Genomic DNA, 23,144 nt, shown 5'->3' on the forward strand with positions numbered 1-23,144 from the left:
CCGCGGGAAGCCTCTTCCATTTCAGCAAGCTCAGGATGGGCCAAGGGCAGGAGGAAGAGGCGGGGGTAGGAAGGGATGGGGGCCCTGGGAACCCTGCGGCGTGACACCTGGCCAAAAGTCAAGGCTCGAGTTCCAGGTCAGGCTAGCCTGGGACGTTTTAAGACTTTCCCCCCAGAATGTGAGCCCTCCTCCTTGACAATGCAGAGACTGACCCTGGGGTTAGGGTGCCTCTGCCTGGTGTCCTTGCAGCCTGAAGATTCCTTTCACTGGTCTGGAGGTGCTGGGAACATGGCCCCATCTGAAATGCTGGGTCCCTGGAGAGTGGTTTGTCTTTGTTCTAGGGGCCAGGCGGAGGTGGCATTTAGCAGACACCTCGGAGGTGGTGGAGCCCAGGGGGTCGGGGTCACGGTCAGGCAGAGGGCCCCTCTGGTGATGACTGACAGGTGAAGCAGATACAGAAGTATAGAGTGAGCCCTGGCCGGATAGCTCAGTTGGTTAGAGCATCTTCCTGACACACCAAGGTTGTGCGTTCTATCTCCAGTCAGGGCACATACAAGAAACAACCAATGAACGCATAAAAGTGTGAAACAGCAAAAGTTATGTTTTTCTCTCAAGTTGATCAATAAAAATTATAAAAAGTATAGAGTCAGACGGAACCGGTTTAGCTCAGTGGATAGAGCGTCGGCCTGCGGACTGAAAGGTCCCGGGTTCGATTCCGGTCAAGGGCATGTACCTTGGTTGCAGGCACATTCCCAGTAGGGGGTGTGCAGGAGGCGGCTGATCAATGTATCTCATCGATGTTTCTAACTCTATCCCTCTACCTTCCTCTCTGTAAAAAAATCAATAAAATATATATTTTTTAAAAAAGTATAGAGTTAGGAGAATAACAGGGAAGGTATAAGAGGAGGAGTTTTCCAGGAAAAAAAGATATACAGGAGATGCCACCTAATTTCTCCCGATTACCTGAGGTCTCCAGGACAGAGACACATACCCTTTATTGTGGCACTGTGGTTATGGGCCTATAATTGGTCTTGTGAAATGGCTTCGACAACAAGGGTGAACACAGGAAATCGGAATGATAGTTCTGATAATTAGTATTATTTATTTTTTAAAATGTACCCTCCACAGCACGTGTTCTTAATCTGGGGTCTGCAACCCTTAGGGCAGCCATGAAGAGTCCTTTGGGAGTTGATGGTATTTGTTGACTGCCTGAAATTGCAGAATTGTGCATGAATGTGTACACAGGCATTTTCCTGAGGAAGGAGGTGCCCAGCTTTCATCAGATTCTCAAAGGGTCTAGGGACCTACAAAGGGTTCAGAATTCCTGCTCTAGAGAACACCTCTGGAGGTCAGCATTTCCCAACATGCTGCTCTAGGACCACATGCATCAGGGTTACCTGGAGCACTTATTGACAGGCAAGTTCCTGGCCTCGGGCCAAAGCTCCTGAGTCAGTCTTTCAGGGGTGGGGCCTGTGATGTTTTCTGGGAATGTTGATTTTGATATCTTGCCAAATAAGAGAATTAACAACAAGCCAGGGCAGTGTGTGCTGGTCCCTTGTGTCTGTGACACTTTCTTGGGAGAGAACCCAAGATGTAAGCTTTGGTACGGGGGAGAGGATTGAAATCCTATCGGAATGTGTCCTCACCCCCTTTTGTGGCACCGACTGGGCTAGAATGTCCAGGGGGAGGGCAGCAGTTCTGGCCCAGGGCTGAGGCAGGCCAGCCAGCCAAGGCCAAGATGTGGTTTTGGTGTGAGAATCTATGACCGAGTTCATCTCTCCGTGCCATTGCACCCCAAACCCACAGCCTCTCGTCCCAGATAAACCAGTCCCAAGTTCTTGCCTCGGCCCCATGGGCTGACATGACTGCTCCTCTCCTCTCCTGGCCTGGGCCCACCTGGCCACCTCGTTGGTAGAGATTTTGGCATGGAAACATCCAGAAAGCCTCTACTGCAACCTGCCGCTCCCTGGCTTTACTCCTCTTCCATCTTCTCTCGAACCTCTGCTGGCAGCCCCTCATAAAGGCCGTCCTCCACCAGGAGCGCAGCCTTCTTTAGCCCTCTGCAGTTGCCCAGTTCTTCAGGCAGAGCCTCCAACCTGTTGCCCTTGAGCTCCAGGCGGCTGAGGGACCTGAGGTTCCCCACCTGGGGGGACAGCTGAGTCAGTTGGTTGTAGCCCAGCAGTAACGTCCGAAGCTTAGAGCAGAAGAAGATCTCGTCAGGCAGCGTCTCCAGGGCATTGTAGGAGACAGCCAGGTGCTGCAGGTTCTGGAGGAGACCCAGCTCAGGAGGCAGGGAGTGCAACCCATTGTGGGTGACATCCAGCAGGCGGAGGCCGGAGCACATGCCCAGCTGGGTGGGCAGGACCTCCAGCTTGTTGTGGCTGAGGTAGAGCTGCTCCAGGACCCGCAGCTTACGCACATGTTCGGGGACGTAGGCGATCTGGTTGTGCCATAGCCGGAGCGTGACCAGCTTGCGACAGTGCTGGAAGCTGAGGATCTCCTCAATGGACCGCAGGTGGTTGTCCTTAAGGTCGAGTTCCTGCAGGGCGCCCAGGCTGAAGACTGCGTGGGGGATGCGCTCCAGCCCGCAGGCCACCAGCTCCAGCTCGCGAAGCACCGTCAGCTTCTTGAGGCTGTTGAGGGCCAGCAGGCGGGCCCCATCGTTGTGCAGGCTAAGCCGCTGCAAGTGACCAGCCACATCGGTCACGCTGGCTGGGACCTTGCCGGCGTTGCTCCAAAGGGACAGCACCTTGAGCTGCTTCAGCTCTCGGAGGCTCTCAAGGGTAGCTGCCTGAGCCAGCTCTGGGGGAAAGAGCCCCTCAAGGTGCAGCTCTTCCAGGCTACGCAGCCCAAACACCCAGAGAGGCACCTCGCGGAGCTCCTCACACTTGATACGGATGACCTTCAGGCGGTCCCGCAGAAAGATCTGCAAGGAAAAGGGTAGCCTGGCCGGAGAGTGGATCAGGCTGAGTTCCTGCAGGTGCACCAGCTGTGACAGGCCTGGGGGGAAAGTGATATCAGAGATGGCCTCCAGGCGGAGTGCCTCGACCTCACGGAGCTCAAAGACCGTATCAGGCAGTCCTGGGAGCATGCAGAGCGCCAGCTCCAGCCGGCCCTTGGCGTTGTGCTGCAGCTTCTGCCGAAGTTTCTCGGGCGTCCACTCGTGGTTGAGGTTCAGCTGCTTCAGGCGGCTCTCGCTGACCTCGGAGAGGAAGACGGCGAAGCGCTTGGAGTAGAGCGGGTCATACTGGTCGATGAGGTGCAGCATGAAGGCAAAGTCATTCTTGACGTCGGGAATGTCACCCATGCCAGTCTCCTCCCGCGCAGAGCGGAAGGAGTATTCCTTGAGGGGTCGGTGGAAGAGCCAGTAGAGTGTATAGAGGCAGGTGATGCCATAGACACACACAAAGCAGATGTAGCAGAAAGCCAGCTTGGAGAAGAGGTGGGCCTTGGTGTGGTTGCAGCAGAAGCTGGCATAGCCCGTGAACCTGGAAGTCTCCACCGTGCAGGCCACCACGAAGCTTATCTTCTCCACATAGACGAGGTTGTAGACCAGGATGGCAAAGAACTTGCAGACTTTGAGCACCATCTGCCTGATGTACATGGTGTATAAAATGTCCCCCTCTTCCACATGCACACGGAACTTCTTGACCTTCTCAAACAGGGCTTTGGCCTGTTCCCCCTCCTTCTTGTCCAACAGGGTAACAGCTGGCGGCTCACTCACCACCTTCTCAGGCTCTGTCAGCACCTTCTCTTTTTCACCCTCCCCCACCTTTCCTGGCCCTGCCTCAGCAGCCACAGTTGCTGTTGCCTGTCGAGTGGCATGGCCCTTACGGTTCTCCCCCGAGACCTCAGACAGAGCCCGTGTGGTCCATGGTGAGTCAAAACACTTGCCCAGGATGGAGGTGAAGTGTTCGATCTTGGAGCTTGTGCCAGGGAACTTGAACCAGAAGCTGGTGCAGACCATAAAGATGAGTGTGTGGATGACAACCAGGTAGGGGAAGTACTTGGGGTACCAGTGAAGGGCCTTCTCGTAGCAGAGCTGGTTAATGAAGCTGTACTGCTGCAGGTCCAGGTTGTTTTTGAGGCCGCTTACTTCCTGGATACCCTCCATCTGCTCAGGGACCCCCTGCAACAACAGTTGCTGACACGGGGCCTCAGAGAAGTTCTCCGGGGGTTCATGACTGGGCAGACAGATGATCTTGTCCTGTGTCACCTGTGGAATAGGGGGGAGGGTGAGAGAGGGAGAGGGATCTGGGAAATTGGGAGAAAGTAGGCTGAGGTAGAAGGTCCTGATCCCTAACTGTCCCCAGCTGGCTCTGACTTGAGAAGTCACTAAACCTGAGCTTCAGTCTGTCTGAAAAAAAAGTTAGGTTGAATTGTGTCTTCCAGAAAGATGTCAGAGTCCTAATCCCCAATACCCATGAATGTGGCATGTTTCCAGAGCAGATGGAGTCAAGATGAGGTCATTAAGGTGGACCTTAAACCAATATGACTGCCTTTATTGATTTATTTATTGATTATAAATATAATTTTAGCCGAAACCGGTTTGGCTCAGTGGTACAGCGTTGATCTGCTGACTGAAAGGTCCCGGGTTCGATTCCGGTCAAGGGCATGTACATTGGTTGCGGGCACATCCCCTGTAGGAGGTGTGCAAGAGGCAGCTGGTCGATGTTTCTCCCTCATCAACGTTTTTAGCTCTTTATCTCTTTCCCTTCCTCTCTGTAAAAAATCAATAAAATATTATATATATATATATACACACACACACACACACACACACACACACTTTTATTGATTTCAGAGAGGAAGAAATAAAAGCATCAATTTTGCTAGAGAATTATTGATTGGTTGCCTCCTGCATGCCTCACACTGGAGATTGGGCCCACAACCTGGGCATGTGCCTTGAGTGGGAATCGAACCATAACCTCCTGGTTCATAGGTCGAAGCTCAACCGCTGAGCCATGCCAGCCAGGCTGACTGTGTCCTTTTAAAAAGGGGGAATCTGGACATAGACACACACACATAGAGCGAAGATGCTATGAAGACAGGGAGAATATCATCTATAAGTCAAGCCAGCAGAACCTAGGAAAGAGGCATGGGACATATTCTCTCTGACAGCCCTGGGAAGAAACCAACCAGGTTGACACTTTGATTTCAGACTTCTAGTCTTAAGAGCTGTACGATAAAAAAGGTCTGACTCAGTTCATGATAGTTTGTTATGACAGCCCTAGCGTATTAATAAGGTAACTGCAGTTCTTACTAGGTTCTGGGGACAGAAGTATATAAAAATATGGACTACCACAGCTGTGTGCAGGACTTCTGTGCTGCTACCAGTGAGGGAGAGATGGGAAGACTTCGGAATTGGTCTGTGAACCTAGGGGGCTCTGGTTTCCCCTTCCTTGGATAAGAGGAAGATTTCCGAAATTCCCTAGGCCACACCCTCTAAAGTCCCGCCCCTATACAGACTCCTCTCTCACCCCTCATTCAGGCCTCGCCCTCCCCCTCCCCTTACCTGGAGGGTGCAGCCAAAGACTCCGATCATGAGCATGGCCACTGTGAGGTACTCGGCCAGGACGTCCCACCAGGGTTTGAGCAACTTGAAGGCAGGCTGCTGCTCCGAGAACTGCTTGAACTCGGCTATTGGAATCATCCTGCCTGTGAGAGAGCAGGAAGTGTGGTGTGGAGACCTCAGGCAGTGGCACCTGCTGGTGGGGCCCCCTAGGAGCCAGCCGCTGCTCTGGATCTGCGCTCCACCCTGCGGAAACCTGGCAGAACCCAGGAGCTGTGTGTTCCCTTCTCCTCTCCCCCAGACCTCACCTCCTTCCTGGAGTCAAGCGACTAACGTTCTCACGACGTCTGCTCCCGGGACCCCTGCGCCAATCTGAACCTGCCTGCCCTCTCAGGGCTCAGGAAGGGATGTCCTGGCACCGCTGTCGTCCAGCTGGCCCGTGTGTCCTTCTTTCAGAACCAGGGCATCTCCTACCCTCCACTAGGAGCCAGGCAAAAGTTCCTCTGCTGCTCTTGTGACTCCAGACACTGGTGTCTGAGTGTCAGGACTGGCTCCCCACCACTGGACCAGAGGATGGCTCAAGGCTCGGGACTGGGACTTCCGGGGTGTGGGCCCTGCCACTGCCTTGAGGGGAGCTCAGGGCACCACCTCCAAACTCCAACCGGAAAAGCCGGCTGGAGCCTGGCTCCGATTACAGGCCCCAGGGACAGGGAGTGGCAAAACTGAAGGCTGGTCAGCCCTCGGGGTGTGTGGCTGGGGCACCTGGGTTTCCAGAGGGACTAGTACCCAGAATCTGAGGCAGAAAAAGACACTTAGGCTCTGACAGTGTAGGGCAGGGGGTGCCAGGGTGAGTGAGACTGTGGCAGAGGATCAGGAAATGAAAAACTCGGGTGGGGGCGGGGGGAGTGTAAACGAAAGGGGCCACATGCTGACCTGACAAGTTCAGGGGAGGCCTGCATGGCGGTCTTGCAAACTCAGACACCTAAGGTAACCACAAAGGATGGTCTGAAATTAAACTTTAACTAAACGCAGTTATAGTGGGCATTTAGGTCCTAGGCTGGTATCTCCACTGACAAGGTCAACCTTTACCTTAACTGAGCCTATTTGTCTTTGCAACTACGATAACATACCCTTGAAATGTCTGGGTAACTTGTAACTTTCCTTTTTCTGGGGCCCCTGGGGCACAACCAGATATAATGGATGCCACAAATTCCTTCATTATCATGTTAATTGTTCCTGCACTCACCTAAGTAATGTGTCCATCATTTTACTTTTTATCCCACTGCTTTGCTTTATCCCACCTCCTTAATCCATCACCAATAAATTTCATGTCACCCACCTCGTCCCTCCTTTGATTGCAATGTACAAATACAGATGTAACCCTCCATTCTCCGGAGCATTATCTCAATTCCTTGAGGTTGTGCTTCCCGGCATATGTCGACAGTTTGGATCAAATAAACTCACAAAAATTCTTTACAGGTTTCAATGGCTTTTTTACGTTAACAAAAGCCAGTGTGACATCTACGACTGAGACAGGACCAAGCGGCCTGTCCCTGGGTTTCATTTTAGATCAAGGTATCCTTATTCCAGATACAGATGGCCAGATGCAAATCACACAGAGGCCACCAGCCTGGACCAGGAGTCCCTCTTCTCTCCCTGAGGCTGGAGGTGGGAGGAGAGGGAGGTAGCAAGGCCGCCACTGCCTCCGAGGGGGCTCCTAGGCCACCCGCCTCTCCCAGCACCCATGGTTCCCAATATTTAGGCCTCATTTTCTCCCAAAGGCTTCCTGGAGCCAGCTCTCCTCATCCTGGTAGCCTCATGGTGCAGGCTGGGCAAGGAAAGGAGCATCTGGGCCACCAGCTGGTCCTCCAGCCCTTCACCCATCTTCAGGGGGAACCTGACCCAGGCCCACACCTGCACCAAAGGCTCTGACACCTCCACACCTCTGGTTCCCGTCCCCTTGAAAGCCTTGGGGATTTAGTGGGTGGAGATAGAGGAGGTAGGCCCCACCCACTTAATCCCCTCAGAGGCTTCCACCAAGGTACCAAGGTGGGGCTAGGCTAGCAAAATGGGTACATGTGTGCTCACACCCATTCTCCTGGGCTCCCTGACTCAGGCCCTGACTCACCCAGCACCAGGCACACGCAAGGAGGTGCACAAAGAACACAAGATCCCTTACGAAATGGCTCTTTCCTTATACTCAGTTTCCTACCATCCTCAACAAAAAGCCAAGTAAATTGCCTCAGTGCGTCTCAGTCTTGGCCACTAGGGAATCTGAGAGAAACATACCCAGGGCATCTTAGCCCCGAGTGCCCAAAAGTACACTGCAGCCACCAAAAGGGTCACTTGGGGCATTTCGAAGTGTGCACATTTGTGCATGTGGGCATGAGCGCACCAACACTGAGCTGAGGGGAGACCTGGGACCAGGGAGACACCACACATTCTTTTCCAGTCCTGCCACCGTGGTTCCCCTGCCCTGCCTACCTGTCCCTGTCAGAGACACTGCTCAGTCTCTTAAGAACTAACTCTGGAGGCTGCAGGAGGGGACTTCCTGCCGGAGTTCCTGCCACATTCCAGGGTCCATCTCACAATGGGGGACGTTCACTCCTGGGGTCCACAATCAGAGGCAAAAAGGCAGGGACCCTAAGGTCCCAGCAGATGGCTCAGTGGTTCCCACGGAACAAGGTGCCCATACACCACCATCAGAGACAGACGCGAGGGGTTATCATTATGTGTCTCCATGACTCAGACTTGATTGTTGGAACCTGCCATTAAGCTTCCACAGACACAATGCCCCCCCCCCCTTTGTCTGAGCAGGGGTAGTGGGAGGGTCCAGAGAAAAGGACTTTTGGGATGGGAGAAACCTTAAGAAAACAACAAGGGGGCCACACACACAACTTACAGCCACCATGTCTCAGTGAGCATGTGTGTTGGGCTCTCGTTTTCCTGCCTCAAAAGGAGAGAAACAACTTGCTCAAGTTTTCACAGCTCTGACAGGACTGAGCGGCCAGCCCACTGATTACATCCAGTTTCATTTTGAGAGAAAACCTCTGGCAGAGACTAGTATCTTTGTAGGGGAATGTGGGGGTGAGATGGAGGGATGGCTGCTCTGAATGCCAGACTGAAGAAGGGGTCTCTGTCAGCCTGGGATAGGTGCATGCCCCCTGCCCAGTCTTAGCTCCACCATCCACACCTGACCCTTGTCTCTCCTCTCTTAGGCTTTTCCCCGCCCCCCCCTCCCCCAACCTGCCTCCAAAAACACAGTGGTGGTGAGGACTCCTGAGCTAGCCCCTGTCCCCACCCTCAGTCCATGCTGAGAGGAAAGGAAGACACAACAGCAGTTGTCAGCGCTGGAACAGGCCTTGGAGGGCACAAGGTCCAACCTTTTGACTTTTGCATAAGGGAGAAACTGAGGCCCTGGTGGGAGAGGATGGGGCTTGATAGCAGATGGAGTGGGGCACACCTGGGAACTCCCAACCGAGTACTTTTTCCAAGGTGCCCTGCCAGGACTTGGGGTTCTAGGGAATCTTGAGGTTTAAGAGACCCAGAGGAGGCAGCCTGGTGAAGACCCCAAACGGTGTTTCTGGGCCTTATGGAGCTCGGAGATGAGTTGCCGCTGTGGTCTCAGAGGTCAAGGAGAGGGAAACATCATGAAGGACCCCCTCGCCCCCTCCCAGGTCGCCCACAGCCTGTGGATCTTCACTCTGTCCTTGGCCAGGCCTCCCTGCCCTCCTGCCCTGCACCCTTGGCCTGAGCAGGGCCTAGCCTCTTTCTGCCCCCTCCTTTCCTCAGCGCCCTGTGCCCCAGGCGGTGGCGGTGGGCTCAGGCCCCTGTGCCAGCCACATTTGGGCCAGTCCTCCTGTGGGCCCGACCCCCACCCAGCAACCTGGTTCCCAGCGGTGGAGAGAGCCACCTACTCACCGCTCAGGGTGGGGCTGGGCCCAACTCCTGGGTCCCCGCTCCGGCAGAGTTAGTTCACAGGCCAGGCTGGGTGAATCAGGGCGGGCGGGCCCGCAACCAGGAGCCGCCCCGCCCCGCCCCGCCCCGCCCACCTGACGTCTCAGCCCTGCCTCCCTCCGGTGCTTCCAGGTGCCCCTGACTCCTGGCGCCGGGATCGGGGATCGCAGAAAGGGTGACTGCTCTCCCCAAGGTGGCCCAGCGCCGGCCTTAGGCGCAGGGCCCTGACCTCTGGGCCCGGCTGCCATTGGCTGGGATCTGGCCTGAGGCATATAGATGAGGATCAGGCATCGCGCATCCGCGGGGCCGCTCTCCTTGGAGCCACGCTGTACAGATGGAGTCAGAAAACGAGGAGGGGTCTCCTCCTTCGCCCACCCCAAGGTGCAGCCACCTGGCTTTGAGGCCCAACCAAGGAACCAGTGATCAAGGTCCATCCAGTCAGGGAGCCAAGTAGAGTGGGGTGCTTACACGTCTGACCCTGCCCAGCCTTGAGGTTGGCCCTCCCCTGCCAGCTCCTTGCGTGGTCCATGGACAGGTGCAGGGGTCAGAGGCTCTGGGAGCTGGGGCTAGAGTCCAGCCTGGGCGGCCAGATTCTAGAAGTACGACTCGGTCTCCCCATGCCCACCCTTTCCTTCCCCCAGGGAGGCCTGGGTTGGGTCTTAGACCAGTCAATTGCCCAATTCAGCCTGGGGGGCATGGGCAGTTGAACCTTGATCTGCTTTGACTACAAAACAAGGGAGAGAATCTAGACTAGAAAGGGGAGTGGTCTACCTTGGGACAAAGAAGCCCGAGTTCTCCACAGTAGAGGCTCCTGAAACCCTGAAACCTTGAAGGCTGGGACCCCCTTAGCTTAGCTTCCTCTGTGAGCCCCTGGGCGGCATTCCACCCTCTGGCACTCCACTTCTGATAAGTCTTGGGCTCCCTCTGAGGAGCCATCGGAGACCAATACTTCCTCCCTCTTCTTCCGTGGTCTCTTCCTGCCTCCGGAGAAGCTCCTTGAGATCCACTCCCTGGGGTTTGTTCCCAGCTTTGTTCTGGAATAAGCATCCAGCTTGGCACACTTATGCAAGAGTCTGCGGTCACTGGGCTGGCAGCCCCATTGGAGGAGGCTGGGGTCTCTTCTGCTCCCTTCAGTGTCCCCAGCACTCGGAATGGTGCCAGGCACACAGTGGTGAGCATTCAGTTAATGATGAGCGGGTGGACGATTGAGCTGTTATCTTAATTCGGGCTCTTCTAGTTGCAAACTGTGAGACAAGGAATCAGGATGTAAATAGCTTATCTGAGAAGTGATCCCAACAAGCACTAATGGTGAGACAGCGGGGAGACGAGAGTGGGCAGGGAAGGAAGCCAATAAGCTTTAATGAGGGTACATCAATGAGGACAAGTGAGCAGGTTGACACTGGGCAACCGGGGCTCCATTCTCCTGGGGAACTCTGGGAGACGGTGGAAGACACCTCCCAGTTGTGGGAGTTGAAGTACTAATAGGCTGGATCCTGATTGTGTTGGCTGAGGGCTGCTCTGCAGAAGGGACATGGAGGGGCATTAATTCCCTGGAACTTCTGATTTCCCTGACATGTGGGAATCGCGGGTGCTCAGGAGATATGGAGGAGGCTTCAGGGCACCTGCCGCACGGATCGACACTTGAGTGGAATGGATGGGTCATAGGACACACCTACAATCTTTCCGGTTGTTCTCCAGAAAGACTATCACTTTATGTTCCCACTGGGAATGGGTGAATTTTCCCACATCAATAACACCCAACTTAAAAAAAGGTGATAACGGAACTTTCCGTCTTGACTATTTTTAAAAAATATATATATTTTATTGATTTTTTACAGAGAGGAAGGGAGAGAGATAGTTAGAAACGTCAATGAGAGAGAAACATCGACCAGCTGCCTCTTGCACACCCCCTACCGGGGATGTGCCCACAACCAATGTACATGCCCTTGACCGGAATCGAACCTGGGACCTTTCAGTCTGCAGATCGACGCTCTACCGCTGAGCCAAACCGGTTTCGGCAGTCTTGACTATTTTTAAGTGTACAGTTCAGTGGCATTAAGTACGTTCACAATGTTCTGCAAACACCCCCACCATCCATTTCTAAAATGTTCTCATCTTCTCAAACTGAAACTCTGTCCCCATTAAGCACTTACTCCTCCTCCTCCTCCCCCCCAGGCCCTGGCACCCCCCATCTACTTTCTGTCTCTGTGGATCTGACTCCTCTAGGGACCTCATATGAGTAGAATCATACAGTACTTGTTCTTTTGGGACTGGCTTATTTCACTGAGCATAATATCTCCAAATTTCCATCCATATTTTAGCCTGTGTCAGAATATCCTTCTTTTTTACGGCTAAGTAATCTCCCATTGTGTGGGCGGACTACATTTTGTTTAACCATTCACCATCGAGAAACCCTTGGGTTGCTTCCCTCTTTTGCCTGTTGTGAATAATTAAACACAAGTGTGTAAATGTAAACATTTCTTGGAGTTCCTGCTTTTAATTCTTTTGGGTGGAATTGATGGGTCATATGGAAATTCTCTGTTTACTTTTTTTGAGGACCATTCACACTGTTCTTTCACAACAGCTGCATCATTTTGCATTTCCACCAACAATACCCATGATTGCCCATTTCTCCACATTTTCACCAACACTTGTGCTTAATACCCAGCTTCTAATGTCTTGTGAACCTGAGGTAGTTAGCTATTTGTACATAACAAATTACCCCCCAAACCTAGCAGCTTAAAACAAGCATTCACTGTCTCATAGTTTCTGAAGGTCAGGAACCTGAGAGTGACTACAGAGGGTGGTCCAACAGTGTCCCTCCCCCACCAGCTCCCAGCAACTACTGTTTTGTTTTCTGTCCCTCTAGATTAGCTTCCATTTCTCAGAATGTTCTGTAAATGGAATCATACAGTGAAGCCTGTGTGTCTGTGTGTGTGTGGCTTCTTTTCATCAGCAGAATGTTTTTGAGATTTGCCCCAATGTATTTTGAGTGTCTTAGTAGTTTATTTATTTATTTTAAAAAAATATATTTTATTGATTTTTTACAGAGAGGAAGGGAGAGGGATAAAGCGTTAGAAACATCAATGAGAGAGAATCATTGATCAGCTGCCTCCTGCACACCCCTTCCTGGGGATGTGCCCACAACCAAGATACATGCCCTTGACCAGAATCGAACCCAGGACCTTTCAGTCCGCAGGCTGACGCTCTATCCACTGAGCCAAACCAGTTTTGGCTCCTTTTTCTTTCTTATTTTTTTTTCTGTCACTCTTTCTTTCTCTCTTTCTTTGTTTATTTTATTTTTTTGCTGAAGAGTATTCCATTGTAGGGATTGCAGGTTATGTTTTGGTTTGTGTAATCCATCCCTCTGTTGCTGGACCAATTTGGGAAATGGTCTTACATCAGGGCAGAATCCAGATCTCAGTGAAATGCAGGATGGAGTCAGTTTAGCCTTGGAGAGACCCTGGCACCAAAGAAGACAGCAGAGCAGGGCTCTGGGCAGGCAGTTGAGACTCAGAAGGGCACTGCTGGAGAGTGGGTAATCAGGCAGAGACCCAGGCTGCGGTACTGCCAGAAGGTGTTCACACAAGTGATCCTCAATAGACCTGGGGATGAGGTGAGGCCTGGAATGATCCAATCGGTGTGCGTGTGTGTGTGTGTGGGGGGGGGGGAAGGGGGAGGTATGGAAGAGGGGTGTTTGAGGAGCACCTCTTCCAAGCTGAAGGGAGGATCCATTGCAAGGATGGGTTCTGAGATAGGCTTTCATCAGCTAAAGTAGGGTATTCAGTTCTGACCGTGGCTTCTCTCTTTTTTTCTTCCATTTCCTGAGCCTCAACTATGGACACAACTATTGAAGCAAGAAAATGCAAACCTCTGCTTCCGGCCAGGCTAAATATGTTTTTATTGATTTTAGAGAGAAAAGTAGGGAAGGGGAGAGAGAAAAACAATGATGAGAGCTCCACTGGTGTAACTCAGTGGCTGAGCGTCAACCCATGAGCCAGGAGGTTGCGGTTCCATTTCTGGTCAGGGCGCGTCCACAGGTTGTGCAGGAGGTGCCAATCAATGATTCTCTCTCATTATTGATGTTTCTATCCCTCTTTCCCTCTCCCTGCCTCTCTCTGAAATTAATAAAAAACATATTTAAAAAGCAAGAAATATCAGTGAAAGAAACATCCATAGGCTGCCTCCTGCATGCCCTCTACTGGGGATCAAGCCCTCTGAGACCTGGGCATATGCCCTGACCCGGAACCAAATCTGAAATCTCAAAGTGCATTGGACAACGTTCAGCCACCTTAGCTACACCGGCCAGGGCAGGCCTGGGTTCTTTTATTGGGGTAGAGTGTGGTGCCTAGGGTTTCACGAGCCCACTCTTTTAAAAAAAATATATTTTATTGATTTTTTACAGAGAGGAAGGGAGAGGGATAGAAAGTTGGAAACATTGATGAGAGAGAAACATCGATCAGCTGCCCCCTGCACACCTCCTACTGGGGATGTGCCCGCAGCCAAGGTACATGCCCTTGACTGGAATCAAACCTGGGACCCTTCAGTCCGCAGGCCAAGCTATCTGCCAGCTGAGGCATGAGCCCACTCTTTATTGGTGAATTTAAAGCATGGGGGAAAAATGACTCAAATGGTCAACCAAAACCTCTGAAACAAAGGACCTTCGTGGGGAAGACAGCCTGCTCTTCACCTGCTGTGTGGCTGGCAGTGTGTTTGTCGGAGATGGCCATCTGTGCGGTGGCTGCCTCTACAATGGACGCTTAACCAGCCTTTGCATTACAAAAAACTTAAAAATCCAACTTTCTCTCTCAGGAAGCCTTTGCTGACCTGACCTCACCCCTTCATGTGACTTAGGTGCGTGTGGAGGTTGGGGTGCCTTGTCCTGCAGAAGGCTGGGCCACCTCTCACCATATTCAGTTTCTCTCTCCTCTCCCTCTCTTCCTCTCTTGCCCAAATTCAGGGTTTGTCCCTAAATTCCCAGGGCTGCGGGGTCTGGGAAAGCCTTTGGGTATGCCAGGGGTGGGTGCCTCCAGGGACCCAGGGCGGCCTTGCCTCCTGGGACCCGAAGGCCTGGACAGAGACCAGGGACACTGAACTGCGGATTGGTCCCTGGGCCGGAGGTGCGGGCAGGCCCCCTGGCTGCCAGGGCCCGTGCATGTTGTGGTGGGGATTCTCGCCTCCCTCCCCTCTCCTCGCGGGTTCGGTCTCCCGAGCTCCGGGCCGCACGGAGCGGCCGCCCCTCCCTCTCCCTCCGCGCGCTCCCGCGCCTCCCCGGCCGCTCCGGCGCGTGCGCCCCTCGTCTCCGAGCCCGCGGCCCAGGGGCGGGCCGGCTCCGGGGGCCGCCGCCCGCAGCCCCTTCCTTCGCTGCCATCCACCCCACCCGAGGGGCCCCGCGCGGGTGCGGGAGGCCGGGCCGGAGGTGAGTGCGGCGCCAGCAGGTGGAGTGGGCGGCGCGGACGCGGCGGGCGGGCGCGGGCATCCCGCTCGGGAAGCGGCTCTTTGTCTCCCGGAGCTGGTGCGCGGGCGCCAGGGCCGCTCCTCCTCCGGCAGGTGCTGGCGTGTCCCCCCACTTCCCCCAAGCTGGCGAGGGGACCCGGGGGTGCGCTCCGACCCCCCACCCCATTGGAGTCCGGGGATCCCCCTGTCCCCGGGGCTGGACATCTGGATCCCTAGGGGGCGGGGGGCAGAGGCGTGGATCCGGGGTCTGAGAGGGAGCGGGGACCGGACAAGGGGGATGGGCGGTGGCAGCAGGGCCAGGGGGAGGGTGATGGGATGGGACTTGGGACCGCCTGGAGCAGCCCGGCTGGGGAGCGGGTGGGTGGATGGGTGGGAGGGAAGGGGATCGAGGCCGAGGTGTGCGTGCCCGTGGGCAGCGAGGTGCCAGAGCCGGGCTCCCGCAGGGTGCCGGGCGGTCCAAGCCCCGCTGTGTCCCCTCAGGTGCGGGATGGACCGGAGAGACAAGGCCAGGGCGGGCGCCGCTGAGCGGACCGCGGCTTCGCACCCCCCGGGCCGCCGGAAAGCCCCCAGGCTCCCAGCGGCTCCTCGGGCCCCGCCACCTGTCACCCCCTCAGCCCTCAGGGCTCCGGGGGCCGCGGGAGCTGCGGGGCGGGGGCCCCCGGCCGAGCGAGCGCCCGGCGCCCGGCCAGCCGCCCTTCCGGACGCTCCTCCCGCGGCGGAGCCCACGCGGGGCCCCCGGACCGGCCCCGGCAGCCCAGGTACCCCAGCCTCTTCCCCCGAGCCCGAGCCCGAGCCCGTCCCCCTGCACCTCCCTCCTCCTGTGCTACCCGCTCGCTCTGCCTCCGGCACCTGCTCACCGCCCTCTCCCGGCAGCCGCGAGGCCCGCAGCGGCGGCCAGAGGGGCGCGGACCGCTGCCAGGACCCCCGGCCCAGGCTCAGTCTCCAGCCCCGGACGAGCCGGAGGTGCCACCAGGTACCCCCCCCCCCCCACCTCCCCAGGCAAGGGAGAGGGTCACTCTTTGGAATTGGGGTGTGGGAACACCTGCAGGTGACTGGGTGCAAGTTGGGTGAAAGCCATTCTAAGGCGGCAGAGGGTCCATGTGCCCATTTCACAGATGAGGAAGACAATGTGAACTTTGGAGGTGGGGAGGTGGGCTCTGCCCTGAGCATGCCTCCCCCCCTCACCCCCAGGCTAGGCCCTCTGGGGCAGAAGGCACTCCGGCCGCCAGCAGAGGAGCCGAGGGGCAGAGGGAAACCCCCAGAAACTCCCAGAGTGAGTGCCCTGAGTGTGGAGGCGCGGAGAGGTATGTGCCCGGGGAGGATGGGGCTCCTGGGCTTGGGGGGGACCAGCCTGTAAGTGTCGATGACCCTTTGTCTTCTGCTTTGCCCCTAGACTCTTTCGGTCCCACGCCAGGCGCTCCCCTCCCCGCCATCTCCCCTCGGCCTCGGGGTGGGGGTGCTGATGTGGGGCTCCCCCGGCCAGCTTCCAGTGCCCGGCCCCGCCCCCTGGCGGAGGCCCCCCGGAAACCAGCGAGCCATGCCCCGGAGCGCAGCGCCGCGGAGCCGAGCCCTGCGGCCCGGAAAAGGCCCGGCACCGGCGGCGGCGCCCAGAGGCCGGCCCCCCGCCCCCCGGGCTCCGGCGCCACCCCGCTGTCCTCCCCGGCTCACTCCCAGGCCTCGCTGGGGCGCTCCTCGCAGGCCAAGCCAAAAGGCCTGCAGGCTCTGCGCCCCCCAAAGGCCGCACCCTCCAGGAAGGGCGCAGCCAGCCTGCAGAGCCCCTCGCCCCCTTTGGCCACTTCTTCTCCGCGGGTTCGGACCGCACCACCGGCACCGCCCAGCCTTATCGCTGCCTCTACTCTGCGGGACACACCCCTCCCCTCTGCACCCCCCACGCCTCCTTCCCGGGCCCCGGCGGGCCCTCTGACCACGCCCCTTCCGCTTGCCCCGCCCTCTGCCCCGCCCCCTCAGCGGGGCCGCCCCTCTCCTCCTGCCACGCCCCCTTTGCCAGCTCCCCTCGTCCACCTGAGCGCATCCCTTCCGGCGGCGCCCGCCTCTCCCACGGCCGCTCTTCCAGCTCCAGGCCCTCCTCCAGCCTCGCCCCCTCTGCAGAGCGCGTCCCCTGCCCAGGCTCCTCCGGCTTTGCCCTCTCCCCCGTCCACACCGCCTTTGTCAGCCGGTCTGCCACCGGCCACGCCCCCTCCGCAAGCCCCTCTTCCTCAGGCAAGGTCTCCGCAGAGCTTACCCTCTCCCTCAGCCACAGCCCCGCGGCAGGACTTTCCTGCGCTGGCCGGGCCCTCTCCGCCGGCCGGCCCTCTGTCTCCGCTCCATCTTCAGCACCCTGCCTGCACCCTGGCCGCCCCTCCCCCGCAGGATCCTCCTCCAGCCACAGCCCCTCCGCAGGCTCCGCCTTCTCCACTGGCCACGCCCCCTCCACAGACCCCACCTCTGGTCCCGTCCCCTCCGCAGGCCCCGCCTTCTCCACTGGCCACGCCCCCAGTGCAGACCCCACCTCTGGTCCCGTCCCCTCCGCAGGCCGCTCCCTCTTTGGTTCTGCCTCCTCTGCAGGCCCCACACTTTCTGGCCTCGCCAGCTTTGCAAGCCCCTCCCCTGGACACGCCCCCTCCACAGAGTCCCTCTGCCCTGGACACACTTTCTCTGCAGGTCTCTCCCTCTTCTCAGGCCCTGTCCCCTCCACAGGTCTCCCTTCCTCTGGCCTCACCACCTTTGCAGGCCACTCCCGCTGCGTCCAGTCCTCTCCTAGAAGCTATGGCCCCTGTGCAAACCCAAACTCTGGCCTTGCCTTCTCTGCCAGACCCTCTCCCTCCAATGGCCACTCCCCCTCCCCCGGCTCCACCTTCTCTAGTCCTGTCCCCTTTGCAGGCTCTTCCCTCTCCTCCTGCCTCTCCCCCTCTTCAGACCCCACGCCGCCCCCCAACCCCGGGCCCCGACGCCCCGATCCCGGGCCCGCGGCTGACCCTGGCGCTGGCCCCGGCGCCGCCGCCGCCGCCCTCGCGCAGCCCGTCCAGCACGCTGAGCGGCCCGGACCTGGCGGGCCACAGCAGCAGCGCCACCAGCACCCCGGAGGAGCTGCGCGGCTACGACAGCGGCCCCGAGGGCGCCGCCGCCTCCCCGCCCGCCGACGCCGAGCTCGCCGCCTGCCATCCGGCCGCCTGGAGCCGAGGGCCCGCCCCGCCGCTGGCCGGCCGCGGCGCCCCGGGTGAGCGGGCTTTGGGACCCGGCGGGGCTGTGGGCGGGGCAAGGCCTGGAATGTGGGTGGGCGGGGTGGACGGCGAGGCTTCGCGGCTCAGGGCAGGCGGCTGCGGGGCTGCGGGGCTGCGGGGCTGCGGGGCTGCGGGGCTGCGGGGCTGCGGGGCAGCGGGCGGGGCTTATCGCTCCCTCCCGCTAGTTCGGCTCTCCTCGCTGCAGGGGGGCCCCTGCCCTGGTCTCCGGCCGCTGGGTCCGGCGCTGCGGACGGCCTGTGCACCATCTACGAGGCTGAAAGGCCGGAGTCGGCGACCGACGCCCAGGGAGCGCTGGAGCCCGGGCCCGGGCCCGGCGCGGGTGGCGGGAAGGTGGCGGCCGGGCCCGGGATGCTGGCGGCCTCGCGCAGCGGGAAGCCGGCGCGCCTGGGCGAGCTGCCGCTGGGGGCGCTGCAGGCGAGCGTCGTGCAGCACCTGCTGAGCCGGACGCTGCTGCTGGCGGCGACCGAAGGTGCGGCGGGCGACAGCGGCTGTGGCCCCGGCAGCGCTGGGGGCGGGGGCGGCGCGGGCGGCGCCCGGACTGCGCTCAGCGATGCTGAACTGGGTCGCTGGGCCGAACTGTTGTCTCCTCTGGACGAGTCCCGCGCCAGTATCACCTCCGTCACCAGCTTCTCCCCGGACGACGTGGCTTCCCCGCAGGGTGACTGGACCGTGGTGGAGGTGGAGACCTTCCACTGAGTCCGATTCTCTTAACTCCACCCCCGCCTTAGCGTCCGCCCTCCCGTTACACCTCTCGGTCTTAGACCCCTCCTTCTGGAATCCAGATCTTCGTAGAATTTTGGCCCAGGTTCGCCACCACCCACACCTTTTGCTAAGGCCCTCCCCTCGAGCTTCGCCCCTTTGGCCTGGGACACGCTCACGCTCCCCTGGAGCTTTGCTTCCTCAGCCTAGCCCCCATTCCACGTGTATAGTTTGCAATAAAGCCGGGACACTGCCGCTGGGCGTCTTTGTCGCTGCGGGGGCCGAGGCTGCGGTGAGACTGGGCGCTGCGGAGCGTGGTCTAGCCGGGCACACCTACCCGCGTGCGTGAATGTAGGTTTTTTCCGGTCTGACTTCTGGAAACTTTAGGAGGGTCCCAATGCGTGAACTAGTGCGTGCAAGCTCTTCCCACCCTGGGCCAGGGGGGCCAGCACTCCTGGGGAGAGGGGCAAGACACGTGGGAGGGGCTCGCTGGGGGTGGAGGGCCCCGCCCAGTGTGCACCCCCTTTCATGCTCCGGTGTGTTGGAGGGAGTGAGGGGTCGCTCTGTTTCCCCTGGAGACTCCCTACCCAGGGCACACTGCCCTCTGCTTACCCAGGAGGCTGCAGTGCAGGGACCTCCTCAGAAGGACCTAGTGTAGGGAGCAGGTCCCTCCCGGAAGGGGATGGGAGGGGCCTGTAGGGAAGGAGCAACCTCCTCCAAGGCTGGGTGGGAGATCAGGGAGTCTTCACCATGCCCCTTTATGGCACCCAACCCATGGACCTCACTTACCCTCCATGCCCCTTTATGGCACCCAACCCATGGACCTCACTTACCCTCCCAACTTAGGGTGTTCTCCCCAAACCAGGGGTCCTCACCAGAGCCAACCAGTATCTTCATTTGTCTCCCCTGATCACAATTCCTTGCCCTCCTCCCATAGCCCAGTTATCCTGACGCTGGATTCCTCAAGCCCCAGCCCAGGCCCTTCTTCCCAACTGCACTTCAGGAAACACTCCCAGGCCTTTCCTCCCTCCCTGCGGGTCTCCTGCTTCACACCAAGAGTGATGGAGGCCTGGCAAGGACCACAGCCCCCTGGGCAGGTAAAAGGACAGAGCAGGACTCCCTGTTGGGTCCTCAGCCTTTTTTGTGCCCATAGACCCAGTCCTCACAGTGCAGCCTGCAGCCAGGCTCCTGTCACACACAGATCACCCAGTTCTGCCTGTCTCCACCCCAGATATGGGGACCTCCCAATCTAGCACCTGAGAAATTGACCCTATCTCAGCAGGACACAACCACCTCCACCCCGAGAGTCAGTGTGTCGTCTGAGGGCACACAGCATGCTTCCTCATTCAAGGTCGAGTTCCATGGCAAAAAAGAGGTTCTCTTTCTGAGCCCTGGCAAGGACCCATGAGTCTTCCTTTCTAGAATATGAGACAAACCCAAAGGTGGGTGCTGGCTCCTTACCTACTGTGCAGTCAGGACCTCAGAGCCAGCCCCAAGAGGGAGCAGGGCAGAACCTGAGTGTTTCCCTGGGGCCCTACCGGACCTGGAAGCTGGTGGGGTGGAATCACCCTATGAAAGCAGGAGACAGTCACTGCGGGGGTCTCAGTGTTAATTCTGTGTGATGGGAGTGTGCATGGGCCCACAGGAGCTGTTTGCTAAGTGATGGCACAATCTGGGGAACTTGGCTGTCCCAGAGCATAACCAGCATCCTGCCCTGCTGCTCAGGGAGCTCATATTCTCTCTCCCCACTGCCCGGCTCAGCTTGGTCTTTGCCCTGGCCTCCTCACTGATCCCCAACACTATGGTCCATCTGATGCTGTTCCCCTCACCTCAGCTCTCCATAGCTCCCCAGTGCCCTCACTTCAAATAGCAAACGTTGGCTTCTGACCAGAGAAACCCCTTCCTGGTCTGGCCATGCCCTCTCTCCTGTTCCTTCTATCATGTGCTTCCTGCTAGTCCTGCCTTTATGCTTTTGTCCTTGGAGCTGACCTGACACCCTCCTCCAGGAAGCCTTCCCTGATCTCCCTGCTCATTCATCTACTGATCACTTGTCACATCAGCATGAAGGCTCAGCTCCTGCTCCCGCACCAGTGTCTGCCACCTCCACTACCCTGGGGATCCCTTAGAGCCAGGCCCGGCGGGGCACAGCACCGGGAAGGCCTCAGGAAGTATGGCATGATGAACACAATCAGATTCCCAGACCCCAAATTGTTCCACTTCTCTCAGGGGAGGCCCAAGCTGGGTCACCCAGGAGGGAAATCATGCCCCTTGTCCTCACCACCTCCAGAGCGACCCTTGTGAAAACACCAGCCATCAGGGTCCATCTGTGAGCCTGACATCCAAGGTCCTCGCTGGCCTGTTCCCCTCATACTAACCATCCCTCCCAAACCAACACAGCTGCTCACACTGAACCAGCAAATGCTCTTTCCTCTTCGTGCTGCACCCCAACCTGGGTACTTCCTGCTCCCCCCCCCCCCACTCTGCTGTCCTGCTATAGCCCCCCCCTCTCTGGGAGGCTCCCACGGACCAGGACAGCCTGCTCCCCTCCCTACTGTTGTGGCCCCGAGGCTGTTTGCAGTCCCCTTACTCAGTGTTCCTTGTCTGTGACTGTAAATACATTTATTTTCTATCCCCACCTGGGCGACATGTGGAGTGTGAACAGGCAGTGTGCAAAATGGGGGTGGGCAGTGTGAGAGGCACATGGAAGAGCCCCGCGATGCCCACCCTGGTCCCCAGGCTTTGTAACACTGAGACGTGGGCAAGTGGAAAGGGGTGGGGGCTGAGCATGGATCTCCACTCCAGGAGGCGCCGAGGAGGCCGCTTCAGGCTCCAGGAGCCCCAAGAGTCCAAAGGCCCCGGAAGGGAAGGGGTCTGGGGAGCGTTGATGGACTTTGGCACCATTCTTGGCTCTGACTGCAGAGATCACAGGACCACCGTGAGGAAGGAGGCATGAGGTGCCACCCCTCTGGGCAGCCTCCTCTCCTGGGGCCTGGGCCTGGCAAAGGGTGGGGCCGGGGAAGCCAGGGAAGGAAGGGAAGTGGAGGCTGGGGACCCCTGGAGAGGAGGCTAGCCTGGGGGGCGGAGCCCTCCCATCAGTGGTCAAGATGGGGTGATGGGTGCTTCGCAGAGGAAGATGTAGGGGCCCTGGGGACTTGGGGCTCATGACTTGCTTGCAGCTGCTCTGGCCCCCCTCCTCCCAGGAAGCAGGGACGGACACTGCCTGGCCTGGTTCCTGCTGGCTGTGCACCCCCAGGGGGCCCTGCACACAGTAGGCGGGACTTTGGTTTCTGCTTGGGCCATGAGGCCTGCATCAGGCAGGAAAGCCCCGCTTGGCCATCTGTCCCTGGAAGCCAGGGGCCCCCAGGAGCATGGTGAGGTGTTGACGTCCAGCCCAGAGCGGCCCCTTCTTCCTCAGGCTCCTCCAGCTCCTGGCCCTTCCCGGCAGGGCCACTCTCCTGTCCCCGGGCCTGGTGGGAGGAGGGAGCTCTCTGATACCAGTCCTGGGACCTGTGTCCTCTTGTGCCCTTTCTGTTGAGAGGGGCAGACTTCCAGGTAGCCGGGCCTAGAGGGGTTGAACAGTGCTGGGGAGGGCGGGTGTGACAGGTACCCTGAGGGTCCTCAGGCTCCAGCTCTACCCTCTGCATCCCGCTGTGTGTGTCGCTTGGGGTGGGCTTGGAGTTTAAGTGTGGCCCCGGAGGCCCTCCCCCACCCCCAGCTCTAGGCTCAAGGGCGGGGCCTCAGTTGTCCAGGCCCTGACTGTAGGGTGTGGTCAGCTCCTCGGCGTCGCTGTCGGAGCTGCCTTCGCTGTCCTTGGCTGGCCGCTCCAGGCTGCGGAGGAAGCGGGCGTCTTGGGGGGACAGCGGGTAGAGTGTATCCTGCAGGGCTGTGCCCACGCCCATGCCCAGCAGCTCCTCATCGGACGATGGCAGCGAGTCCTCATCCAGGTGCCGTGCCAGCCCTAGCCCGTCGAAGGCCAGTGGGTCCTCGAAGGACGGCGGGCCCTTCAGCAGTCGTACCTGGGGCGGGATGGCACACTGGATGGCACCCCTGCCCCCTGGCACCCTCCTTGCCCGCACCCCAGGCGGACACTGACTCCTGGCTGGTCACCCAATGAGGACACGCAGGGCTCACCTCGGCCTTCAGCTCCTCTATCTGGTCCTTGAGCTCCCGGATGTACTGCGAGGAGTCCGAGTGGTTCAGCTGGCCCTGGATGCGGCCCTCCTCCCTCTGTGGGTGAGCCAGGTTCAGGGGGGCAGGCAGCATCCGGGCCTGGAGCA

At 58.4% G+C, this 23,144-nt stretch overlaps 3 protein-coding genes across 17 annotated transcripts in view; 1 reads left to right on the top strand and 2 right to left on the bottom strand.

The window, feature by feature from the left end:
• Positions 1-837: 837 nt before the first annotated feature.
• On the bottom strand, positions 838-9,563 carry LRRC8E (leucine rich repeat containing 8 VRAC subunit E). 4 transcript variants are annotated; one of them, XM_036450011.2, is made up of 3 exons: positions 9,434-9,563; positions 5,516-5,658; positions 838-4,216 (listed from the first exon to the last, which is right to left on the bottom strand). In XM_036450011.2, exons 2-3 carry the CDS (start codon positions 5,651-5,653, stop codon positions 1,973-1,975), a joined length of 2,382 nt encoding a protein of 793 aa, XP_036305904.1. In that variant the 5' UTR covers positions 5,654-5,658; positions 9,434-9,563; the 3' UTR covers positions 838-1,972. The 4 variants fall into 4 exon arrangements, with proteins under 4 accessions (XP_036305904.1, XP_036305903.1, XP_036305906.1 ...); XM_036450010.2 differs by having other exon boundaries at positions 5,516-5,654; positions 9,434-9,481; XM_036450013.1 differs by lacking the exon at positions 9,434-9,563 and adding an exon at positions 5,987-6,397.
• Positions 9,564-14,191: 4,628 nt separating this feature from the next.
• Positions 14,192-19,122, top strand: PRR36 (proline rich 36). Its single transcript, XM_045585791.1, is given in 8 exon segments — positions 14,192-14,206; positions 14,777-14,792; positions 14,795-14,888; positions 15,407-15,684; positions 15,800-15,899; positions 16,118-16,230; positions 16,320-18,143; positions 18,353-19,122. Coding segments are annotated over 8 exon segments (2,952 nt in total). The 3' UTR covers positions 18,865-19,122.
• A 2,353-nt stretch (positions 19,123-21,475) lies between these two features.
• The window catches only part of EVI5L (ecotropic viral integration site 5 like), a 32,913-nt gene continuing 31,244 nt past the window's right edge, over positions 21,476-23,144 (bottom strand). For all 12 annotated transcript variants that reach the window (XM_045585943.1, XM_045585947.1, XM_045585942.1 and 9 more), the window contains 2 exons: positions 22,999-23,094; positions 21,476-22,883 (listed from right to left, as the gene is read on the bottom strand). In XM_045585943.1, the coding sequence (XP_045441899.1) occupies positions 22,605-22,883; positions 22,999-23,094 (375 nt within the window). In that variant the 3' untranslated portion in view covers positions 21,476-22,604. The remainder of the gene's footprint in view (positions 22,884-22,998; positions 23,095-23,144) is intronic.

This window comes from Pipistrellus kuhlii, unplaced genomic scaffold (assembly GCF_014108245.1).
Source record: "Pipistrellus kuhlii isolate mPipKuh1 unplaced genomic scaffold, mPipKuh1.p scaffold_m20_p_21, whole genome shotgun sequence".
Taxonomy (NCBI): Eukaryota; Metazoa; Chordata; class Mammalia; order Chiroptera; family Vespertilionidae; genus Pipistrellus; species Pipistrellus kuhlii.

Coding starts and splice junctions, on each gene's coding strand:
- LRRC8E (XM_036450011.2), bottom strand. CDS start 5,653: ATGATTCCAATAGCCGAGTTCAAGCAGTTCTCGGAGCAGCAGCCTGCC. Junction 4,217..5,515: donor TCTTTGGCTGCACCCTCCAG/GTAAGGGGAGGG, acceptor CCTATTCCACAG/GTGACACAGGACAAGATCAT.